Genomic DNA, 12,323 nt, shown 5'->3' on the forward strand with positions numbered 1-12,323 from the left:
GGACACGCTCCTGTATTTCCTCTATTTTTCTGATATTACAATCACCACAGAAGTGCCATATTACAGGACAATAATTAAAATTTGACATGATAAATGAATAACATATAGTGAGTCTACCTAATTTGGTTAAATGTTTACCAATACGTTTAAGTACGTGTAACTGTCTTGATGACTTTTTACAAATGTTAGAAATATGGGCATCAAACTTAAGCTGATAGTAAATTGTTACACCAAGTAATTTCACTTCTTTTTCACAGTGTATGATATTACCATCTAGATTAAAAGAAATCTTTTTATTTTCAATTTTCTTACCAATGGCTATTGCCTGAAACTTGTCAGGTTGGCCTTCATATGATTTAAACCATACCAATTAATTAGCTCTAAGCTTTCTTTTTCTAAAACATTTATGAAAGTGTCTATATCAAAATGTGAATATGACAAAATATTGTCATCTACACAACTATACAATGAACTGCTTGTTACAAAATGAAAAATATCATTCAAGAAAATATTAAAATGTACAGGTCCTAATATAGAGCCTTGCGGCACACCTTTATATATATCTTTCCAGGTACTTATATTTATACCAACTTTTACACATTGTTTTCTTTTACTTAAAGAGTTGTCTATTAAGATTAAAGCTGATTCAGATAATCCATATGCCTTTAGTTTTAAAATTAATAAATTATGAAGAAGGCAGTCGAAGGCTTTCGAGAAGTCCATCAACACAGCAACAATATATTGATTATCATCAATAGCCTTCTTCCAGTCCTCAATGATTTTCAAAATATGGTGAAAAATATTTTGAAAAAAATCAACTAGCAGTCGGAAGATGGCTCTTTCGAAAAACCTTGATACAACAGGTAAAATACTGATTGCCTATAGTTACCAACTTCGAGTTGACTATTCTTCTTGTGAAGTGGCACCACTTCAGCCTCTTTTAGTTTGTCCGGAAATACATAGTGCTCGATACATTTGTTTATTAATTTTTTATTGGTATCACAACTGCTGGTTTTGCCAATTTCAGTGTTTTAACGGATAACCTGTCTTTACCTGTAGCCTTATTTACACCAAGTTTGTTTATTTGTTTATTAATAAATTTCTCTTCTATACATTTGAAATTAAATTACCTTCAGTTCTACAATTATTATATATAGCTTTAATACTAATGTGGTTCTGATCTACAGTACAGTCTGATCCAATATCTTTTGCTACATTAACAAAAAAATCATTAAACATATTAGCAACCTTTGGGTGATCATTTATAATGTTATCATTGTCACATAAAATAACGTTCTCAAAATAACTACCTTTGTTGACATATAGTTTATAAATATGACATCCACTTAATGAATAATTTGTGAAACTGCAATATTAGTTTTTATGTAAAGTATCAATATGTGTACGTATTTCAACCGCTGCACAATTTGGGCCTCAGAATTCAAACAATTTTTAAAATTTTATGATTGGAAAAAACAATCAAAAGTACCACTAATGTACCGGAAGTGAAAACTATGTATGCTTTTATTGAAAATAGTCTATAAATATGCCATTAATTTAATGATGAATAATTTGTTAAACTATGGTACAATATTGTTGAAAACATACTCATTCCAATAAAAAAAAAAAAAAAAAAAATTAAATGATATCACTGCATGTTATGTCAGCGAGGAGTAAATCTCTTCTATATGTCATTATGACTGATTGTAAGCAACTTAAATGACATTTTAGGAACAAATCTATTTTATTTTATATGTGTCATTAATATATTAGTATTGGTGATAATTTCAAAGGTAATGTGATGACTCGCCATGGCGTTTCGAGCATAGTCCCAAGAAGTACAAGATTGCAGTGTGTTCTACAGTCACCAAACCCACACTAAATACATTTAGTATGATTGCACGGTACCTATGTACCTCCTATTTGCGAAACAACATTTTTTTAGTAGTTTCAAGGTTTTAATCCCACGGGGGTAATTTTTTTTTTCGTGTAAATAAAGAATAACGGTCAATATCGAATTTAATAACGACAGTATCATGCTAACGCGCTTGTCGGTATATACGACATGATATTGTCAGTATCAAAGTCGACAGTAATAATTACTGTGTTTATTCTGTTGGTAATCAAGTTATTTCAATTCTTGTCATTTTTATATGTATTAAGTTTTAAGGAGGTAGACCTAGGGCAAGGGACATAACTCTTGAAATCAGTGGTATGTTTGTATCATATCTAATTTCACCAAAGCCTTTCAAGCTTTCCTTTGAAACTGAATGAAATTGGTCCAAGTTACTTTGATGCTTACATAAGTTTGATGTAAAATGGTAAATAGAAACGTTCCAATGATTTGTAGGAGTTGTATCCCTAACCCTAGGTCTATCTCCTTAAGAGTACCTTTAAGAGTACCTAAAATTGTGACGACACACCGTTGATGTATGAATCATTTTCATTAAAAATCTAAAGAACATATGATGACGTCACAATCACCCCAAATTTTCTGACGGATATTTTTGAATGTCTTGTCATGTACGAGAGATTGAAAAAACAAATTTCAACATAATCTGAAGTAAGTACTTTTATATCCTTGATTTAGAATGGTATAAAGATAGTGGCTTTATAACTTAAGAACTTTATTCAATGTCATATAATACCCTTGCCCGAATTTTAACTATTGACACATTTTCATGTTTATCGAAATCTGCAGTGGAAATCGTAACACAATTGTTGTTTTTTTCAAACGTGTTTTGTACGTATTAAGTTAATTTCATACTTTATTGGTCTCATAGTCTCTATTTATTTTTAAAATAAGAAATTCATATTTTATATCATTTTATTGTAAATAAACTGTCATATTGTACTAAGATCTGACTGATAAAATATGTGATGTTAAATAAAAAATAAAAAAACCTACAAATATCCAAAACAAAAGCAAAAACAAAAATCAAAAACGAAAAAAAAAAAAAAAAACAAACGAAACAAAATCAAAAACACTGCCCCCCCACCCCAAAAAAAAACAAAAAAAAAAAAAAACAAACAAACAAACAAACAAAACAAAACAAATTAAAAAGACCTAAAACAAAGAAAACAAACAACAACAACAATTTTTCTTTATGTATTCTCCTTAGAAAACGATGAATATAACGCCCACTTCCACAAAATAAGACTCAGATTGAAACCTGTTGATATATCTAATACTGACATGATACACAATGTGTACTTATATAAACCATAAACCATCCAATATTTACAAATTCCGGAAATATAACAGTTTTCCATGGATTTCGAGAACATTTTACACATAACTTGTGATGTAAACAAATACACAGTCAAAATGACACTATTAACAGCTTTGCATAAATTCAAAAATAAATAAATAAATAAATGATGCCTTTCCTATTTTAGAAAAGCTATGTTTCGATTTTAATAATACAATCTGAGCTATATTTTTTTCAGGTTCAATGGAACAACGGACAAAGATGAGGAAAAATGAAATGAATTCATGGAAAACCAGTGTATATTTTCAATTATAAAGATTATTTTTTTTGTATATTTTCCTTATTAATCCCGATAGTAAATTACTTATCTTCTTGCTGCTATCGACCATTTTGGGGTATGTAATTTTGACTAAAGCAGTGCATAAACTGAAAGCCAAAATAATAAAGAAAACGAATATGCAGAATACAAGAATTAGAATATATATTTTCTAAAAGATATCTCCTAGTTTGCCAATTCTGAGAGAAAAAAAATCATTGATTTATAAACATATGCTTTAGTAGAGAATGATTATTTTAATTAAATACAGCTATGTTACATCACTTATATTGATTTAGTTATATCAAACTGTGACAGAAAACGAATGACAGGATTTATAAAAGCGCTAACGGAAGTTGCAAAGAATGTGACATTTCATTAAGATAAACACATCGTATATAACAGACATTTACTTTACAGATCATGAGGTGATGAATAGAATTGAGTTGAATTAATAGTTACTATACATATAATTAAAGATGATTGCATTTTAATAGCAAAAGCCTGTCAACGTCATTACACCAGTCAGTATAAAAGTAATACAAATAAATCACTAAAACATACAAATACATATTCATTTAATTACCAATCCACATCAGACACTGTCAATGGTAAAGTCATGGTGTAGGAAATCCCACCAAACAAACAATACTATTTCAGCCTACATATGCTATACATTCACGTAACGATAATCATTTTTGCATTCAAATCTGAACTTAAAATAAACCGCACATTTATTTCCCACGAAATACAACCAAATCAAACCAAACAAGAACGATAACTCTTGCGAAATGCCTATTTCGTGTACAACCTATATAATTTTTATCCCAAAAGCACAAAAACCAAATGAAAAACTACGACTGGTTATGTCATCAGCAACTGTTTCTGAACAAGAAATTTTACTGAATTCAGTGGGTTTTTCGTATGCATGTACCAACTTCTGCCGGAATTTTACAAAGACTGCTACAACAGTATCTTAAGACTACGACCACTGATGATAATGAAAATATCCAAATGACGCTTAAGTTGTTTATGGTATATATGTAGATGACATTGCTTGTATTAGAATATTGAGATAGTCCTCGATAATAAAATATAGTCCAATATTTTTATCACAATGAAACAAAAATAATTGGAAATAGTTTTAATTTCTCTGTATAAATGTTCATTATAACAATAGATACTTCTATAAAGAGTAGATTCATTTGTAAATGACCAATTATGAAATCTTTTAGAGAATGTCTTAAATCGCGTCTTTTCTTTTGAATTTTTTTAAAATAAATATAATCTATAGGACTGTCGTCACAAGCGAGGAAATTCATATTACAGAGAATAGTAATGATATTTTCTAGAGCATAAAATGATTTTTCAGCCGTACTTTTCTCAACAAATTCTTACTTGGATACGACGAAAATCACGCAAAACTACTCGTAGAACATCGTATTTATAATAGTACAAATATAAAGCTATACATAAAAAGTGAGAATACTAAACGGTTTTACAGATTCTGGAAGTATTAATGAAATTTTCATATTGACTTTATTCTTCACCAAAGAAAGTTGACATCATTAAGAAAATCAAAAACAAAACAAACAATCAAAAACAAAACAAAACAATACAATATAAAAACACCCCCAAAAACACCCCAAAAATCCGAACAAACAAATAAACAAACAATCAAAAACAAAACAAACCCCTAAAAAAACCAAAAAAACAAAAAACCAAAAACCGAAACAAAACAAACAAACAAACAATCAAAAACAAAACATATTGCATTATTATTAAGCCTACTTTAGAATTGAATTTATTTCTCGATTGCTTCATGTTTTGTTAAACTATCAATTTCATTAAACTATGATGGGAAAGAAATTTAAAGCGATTTATTTACATAATTGATCGACAAATATGAAAGCAAAAGAAGCGGAAATGGTTGCAATACATTTCAAAAAAGTGTTTCCAATATACTGTGCTTTAGTTGATCATAAAGAATTGTACTTTTGTGATCAGAAACCTTTCCAAGATGACTACTAACAGTATTTTGGACCACATTTATAAAGGTATATCTCATGGCTCTTTGCCTAAAATTAACGAGCTTTGGGTATCTCCAAATCACATAAGCGGACAAATATAATAAAACTGAAACAACATGAACTTTTGTACCACAGTGGTAGTGATTCTGAAAGACTCAACATTGAATTAACACCAACAGTGTTCCTTTTTCGAAAAATATTGATTTATATTAATATTCAATTTTCAAAATAACCTCAGGAATAAGCTTCGCTTTGTTCATTTCCCGGCTTTATTTTTTTTCAATATTATCTTTCCAAAAATTACAAACATTCCTTATGATTTAATGTCTAATTGATGACAGTCCAAATATCAAATATTAATTTTATTACCAAAAACGCTATTTTGTTTGGATTTTTTTAATCGAAGTTAATGACGCCATAGTACCAAGCAAGGTTATACAATATAGCCTGGTTTGCATAAAGAGAACCAACCAATAAAAAAGGTAGTTGCAAAAAAAAAAAAAAAAACAAAAAAAACGAAAAAACAAAAAAAAACGAAAAAACAAAAAAAAGCAAAAAAACAAAAAACAAAACAAAACAAAACAAAACAAAAAACAAACAAACTAACAAATAAACAAATAAAAAAAACCCAAATGCTTCACTTATACAAAAAAAAGAAATATAAATATCGTACAGTTTGATTGGAGAATTCGGAAAGAATAATGCACAGGTTTGGATTACTAATGTAATCTTGTAGACAAAAGTAATGTCTGGCATCGAAATAACAAATAAGCCAATGTATATCTATATTGTAATATAACAATGTTAATATCTATTTCCTTTAAAAAGTACTACAAAGTAAAAGGTCAGATGATGGATTCATTTAGTCAGGTCCAGTAGTATTGCTCGAAGATGATTCCATCATTTGAGTTGTAGACATATCTGAGTGCTGTGTTCTCTCTTCAGTTGTTCCATCATTTGCTTTGTTCTCTGTATTTGTACTTGTGGAGGACGATACATCAGTAAAAGTTGAAAGCGGCAGAGTGAAGGTAGTGGTATCATCTTTGGTTGTCTTAATGGTATAAGCTGCTGTTGTGAATGTAGAAACAGTGCCATTTGTTTCTGTAAGCACGGTCGAACTATTCTCAATTGTACTTATTTGTTCCGTTGATTGGGATTCTGATACAGCTTTATTTGTTGTCGATTCGTCGAATTGTGTCGTAATATCTACTGTTGTTGTCGGAACATCGGTAGTTTCAAATTTAGAAACAGTGCCATTTGCTTCTGTAAGCATGGTCGAACTATTCTCAATTGTACTTATTTGTTCCGTTGATTGGGATTCTGATACAACTTTATTTGTTGTCTGTTCGTCGAATTGTGTCGTAATAACTACTGTTGTTGTCGGAACATCGGTAGTTTCATGTGTCGTTTCCTGAATAGTTGGTATTGTCGTTCCTGTCTCAGTTATCGCCATTTGTTCCGTTTGGTATGAATCCTCGGCTGTGAAATAAAAAAAATGCATATATATTAAATGAAACGTATTCAAAGGTTTAGACATACTTATCTCAGTTTTTTTATTGTTACCAGATTTTACATTAACAAGTGTACAACAAAATCATCTTAGGAAAATTGTGTCTGAGGAAAAGTTGTCCCGCCTTTCTCAAAGACAACCCAGCACACTTTAAAGATAATTTACAATGCTATATGAACGACAAGAATTGTAAAAGGCAATTGTGTAACTGAAACTAATTTATGTTTTAATCAATTTAAAGGATTGGATTTTTATATTTTGTCAGTGGCATTTATCAGAGACTACATGTACCAGTAAGAAGTTTTCACAAATCAAAACTCACAATCGATAATGCACGTTGTATTTTCATTGTATAAAGTCACACAGATTTCACCATCTTGACAAGTTTGGTCGGGACATGGATCTCTAAATGTCTGAAAGATGCAAATAAACAAGATAATATAATGTCAAAATACAATTAAACATGCTGAAATACTGTGAAAACCAAAACTGAAAAAGTCCATTGTAAGTGCCAAGTAAAAATGTCTGGGAAAGGCAAGTTAGAGAAAACAGTCATATTGAATATAACACAAACTCTGTCTAGGCTGAAATGCATCCGAGAAAACGTGTTACAATGTCAAATAATCATTTGCGGGCAAATAAATCTCTGATATTTGTTTCAAGTTTCAAGTGTAAACTCTCTAACCAATTGATCACTCAAATATTAATCCTTATCTAGAAAAATGCGTCTAGGTTTTCAGCACAAATGTCGGTTTGTAATTTTTTACGGCAATTAAGTGAAATTCTTTCTGCCACTCAATTGCGTAATTTGCTAAAAATGTCAGATCGCGGTTACACAAGAAGGAATTGAATTCAAATTTAACCGGTCAAAATTTATCGCCACATAGGACCGGAGCAAAAAAAAAAAATCTAAGAGGCTAAATAAAAGTTGCAACTTTATGGCTATCTGACTTGAAAAAAAAATGATGTGCTATGTCAACTTTGTAAGACAAAGTTGGTGTCCTATCATGGTTTTCTTATAAGGTTTTTATTTGAAATTATTATATTAACACATACAGTGTATTAAAGACCATACAAATGACGTATTGATATAAAGCTAGTTCTATTTTTCTACTGCATTTATAAGTTGTAGACTATATTTGTTATATAACTTGTTAAGTTATTGTTTTTAAAGTTAATACAAAATTTAGTTCAAAGTATTTGTTCTACAAGATATGTCCTATGGATATTATCAGTAAAATAGTGGTGTTCCAACAAAAACATTACATCAAAAAAGTATCTGTCTTACTGCTATTTGCACTGATCCTATGTGGCGATAAATTTTGACCGGTCCCTAAGAGGACGCAGTTTTGTTTTTGCATCTGTTCTGATTTCAACGTTTTTATTTACTAATGTGAAAAAAAATTGGCATCGATGGAACATTATTTAAAAAAAACAAACAAAAAGAAACAAAAAGGAAACACAACTAAACGACAAAAAACGAAGAAAACAAACAAACACAAACAAACCAAACATTCGTTTTAGAGGAATAACTTAATTTTGTATGACATTTATGGAATGTAATATAAACTACATAAAACGATGAGAAACAAAGTAATTACCAAATATCAGTGAAATGGGAAATGGACCGACAAAACACAGCCCCCTAAAAAAACAAAAACAAAAAACAAAAACAAACACAAAAACAAAAAAAAAAGCAAAAAAGACACAGAACAAAGTGCACACAGCACAAATAAGCCACGCGTGAATTTCTACGGGTTTGAAAGTGTCTTTACATATATCCGGATGATACTAGGCCATATTACCGGGTGTAACTAACCATTTCCCCCATGGAACGTCAGAACATCCATTTTTAAAATATCAGAAAGTTATACGTTTTATGTTGACATTTGGCTAGAAGACAAGACACTTGAAGCATTTTCTAGCAGCATGACAAATGTATTTTCAAATTCGTTTACTTGAATCTGCTATTACAGTAGACGTATTTTAGTTTTGCTTTTGTCTGCGAACTGTATGTATATGAATCCATTCGTTCACGTTACACAGGAGATTATGTAGCGGAGTAGTTCCGATTAATATCTATCCCTGGTATATGCCAACTTGCTTTATTTAATTCATGTAGTTATAAATGCATTATCAAAGAAATATGACGCCAGAATCAAAATCAAAATTTTGAAATTCAGAAGAAATGACTCTTAAAGCCTGGTATTTCCATGACTTAGACACAGGAAAATGGCAACATATGTTATCCATGTTTTGAAAACCTGAAAAGTACATGTTTGTCATATATTTATCAAATTTTAGGACCATATATGAAACATATAATTTTTCATACTAAATTACTAATGGTCCTTATTTGGTACAGGTATCTCAAATGAAATAAAAAATCCCATGGTATTTGTGCATATATATACAAGTATTACATGGTAAGGTTAAATCTTGTTCAGAAATGGATATCAACTTTTGCATTTACACCCCTACTTCAGTGGAATGAATTACAAGCCAAGTGATCTAAAGATCATAAATTTAATTCCTTTTGAGGATTTAGTTTTTTATATTGTACTTTTATAATACAATTTAACATTTTATTGATTACGAGAAACGAACCCTATCTCTTAAATTTTTTGTAACGTTTAACCTGTCAAACAGACTGACGTACAGCACTCAGACGTATCAATTATGCCACCAGCCATCCCCCATTATTTGCCTGTATTCAGACAACACGAAACATACACAAGTTTTCACGGCAAATTTGAAACATTTTGTCATTTGCTACATGTAATTTACAATAGACAATTAAGAATAACAAAGAACAGCATTAGGGATTCTTTTTTAATTATTAAGATACACTACAAGGGGACAAAGACAATGTACTTACTTCTCTATGAGACGATATATCCACGAAATCAAACCCTTGTGCTGCTAGATATACGTAGTTTAGTGGTTCGCTGTTGAGCTCACATGAATAGCTCTGTTTATTGTAGTTAAATGAATGACATCTAGGTCTCCGGATACATTCATCAAAACATAGGTTTGGTCCATATTGAGAGAAAGTAGTGATCACGGATCCATTCAGTCTTACATCAGTTTTGTCAGGTTCCACTCGTAATAGTCCACTTCGACAAACCTGACAATGAACTTGTCTAACAAAGATATAAACAAAGTAGAAATGTAAATGAAGATTCATGTTTTCACGAACTTAATATAAAGCCAGGAATGAATCTCAAACTATTTATAAACGATACATATTAGAAAATGCTAATCAATATCACATTGATGAAGCAAATCACTGGCTTACTTAATAACTGGGCTTCCGTTGACAACAATGTACATTTTAGCGCATCCCGTTATTTCATTAGCATGACGTCATCAATAAAAACCATAATGGTAAGTAAATAGTTACAAATAATAGCCAAACATCATTAGTAGAGTCATTCATAGATAATATCTCAATTTATTAGTTTTGACAACTTAAATCGAAAGCAATTGTTCACTAAAATTCTCATTATCAAATCAATTCTAAACATTTTGAAAATACTAGCATACATATTCTTAACTCATATTTTGTGTTTGATATATTATTTGGTATTTTACCTTGAATCAATTCAAATATAGAATTCCGTATTCCGAACTTTTTCCATCAATCGAAGTTTTAACACAATATGATTTAAGAACAACTTGATTAAAGTACCAGAGAATACTTACTGAATTGGAAATCTCAAATGTCCATTGTTGCTTATTTTTACTGTATGGGGGGCATCATGTCATTTTGAAATTAGAAAAAAATATTTTAATAACCCCTTTACCATGGTAACTAACAAAGCTATTTTCAGCGTGTTGGTTTAAAGGTTATTTCAATTGTTCTGTTTTCATGGAAACCATAAATAATGAAATATCTGGTAAATGATATCAGGTAAAACTATGCAAACTACATATTTCTATTTTGAGAAATTTATTCCTGATATGGTTACTATGGCAATTAGATAACGGCAAGAGTTTTCGAAAGATTTCTCAAATTAATACTGTTTATTTCTTCAAAATGTTTTTTTGTATGAAGGGATTAAAATATTCATATCATTACCAAAACAAAAAACAAAAAACCGAAACAAAAAACAAACAAACAAACAAACAAACAAACAAACGAACAAACAAACAAAAAACCCAAAACAAACACATTGTTCTTAGTTAACAAAAAGACCAAGACCATGGGAAAGATGCAAGGTGGTGAAAAAATGAAAAAAAAAACCAAAGATTCCATCCTTTTACAGCTTTAAAATGAGACAAAAATTAGCTTGAAGTTGAAACCTTCATTCTAATGTTCTTTTTGTTCCTTTTATAGTAACTATGTCAAAATAAGGTTTATCTCGATTTTAAAATATTTTTTTAGATTTAAAAAAAAATCATTGGCTTCTTCACATTTCTCAGAAATAATAATAATCATAATAATAATAATAATAATTAAATAAAAATAACATAAAATAAAATAATAATTCAAATTTTTCCCGTCGGCAATTCTATGACGCTGATGGTATAGAGAGAGTAATCAAGGGAACCAAGGTTATAGCGGTAATCAAAATAATGCAATCCAGGGACAAAGACCAGACATGAAAAACAGACATACACAACAGAGAACACAAGAACTATGGAATTCAGAATGAAAGCACGGAAAATCCGTCTTACTACTATTTTACGAGGAGCTGGCCATTTTTGTCGCATTGTTTTACCCAGAGCAATAGCGATGGTTTAAATAACGAATAAATGGCCAGCCCGTGGTTTATCAGCGATTTGATTCTACTAGGACTAGTTTTTTTTTATATTTTTGAATAAACGCAGCCTATGTTTTGCACGAAATGTTGGTCGTGTGTTAGTCACTTTTTACCATGGCTGTGGTCTTAGGATCTTTGAAGCACATCATAGAACCTGGTTTAACCCACAATTTCCGTCGAAACTACTTGTACTGGGGACATTATAGTGTTTTCTAACGTTCCTGTTTTTATCTTGATATTGCCATTTGTAATACGGCCTTTTTTATTACTATACTTAGCTGACATTTTCACCCCGGTGGGGGTTTTTCTTTCTTTGACATATACACCACACCTATTCTTGTCATATTGGAGTTATTAGTTTGGTAACTTTGTTATTATCCTTCACAAACACACATATTTCTATTTTCGTTGTTGCTTGTACAAAAGCCATTTCTCTCTTTTCTTGTAAGTATATTAGTGAATTTTTACTGCTTAATATCGGAAAATCAA

At 30.2% G+C, this 12,323-nt stretch overlaps 1 protein-coding gene across 1 annotated transcript; it reads right to left on the reverse strand.

Moving 5' to 3' along the window:
• Window positions 1-6,100: 6,100 nt before the first annotated feature.
• On the reverse strand, window positions 6,101-10,352 carry LOC148616026 (uncharacterized). Its single transcript, XM_088581566.1, has 3 exons — window positions 9,947-10,352; window positions 7,391-7,481; window positions 6,101-7,037 (listed from the first exon to the last, which is right to left on the reverse strand). The coding sequence occupies exons 1-3, from the start codon at window positions 10,253-10,255 to the stop codon at window positions 6,421-6,423; spliced, it is 1,017 nt and encodes a 338-aa protein (XP_088437692.1). The 5' UTR covers window positions 10,256-10,352; the 3' UTR covers window positions 6,101-6,420.
• Between the last annotated feature and the right edge of the window lie 1,971 nt (window positions 10,353-12,323).

Source organism: Perna viridis, chromosome 5 (genome assembly GCF_037379345.1).
Source record: "Perna viridis isolate PV_CMFRI_1.1 ecotype Kerala chromosome 5, ASM3737934v1, whole genome shotgun sequence".
NCBI classification, from domain to species: Eukaryota; Metazoa; Mollusca; class Bivalvia; order Mytilida; family Mytilidae; genus Perna; species Perna viridis.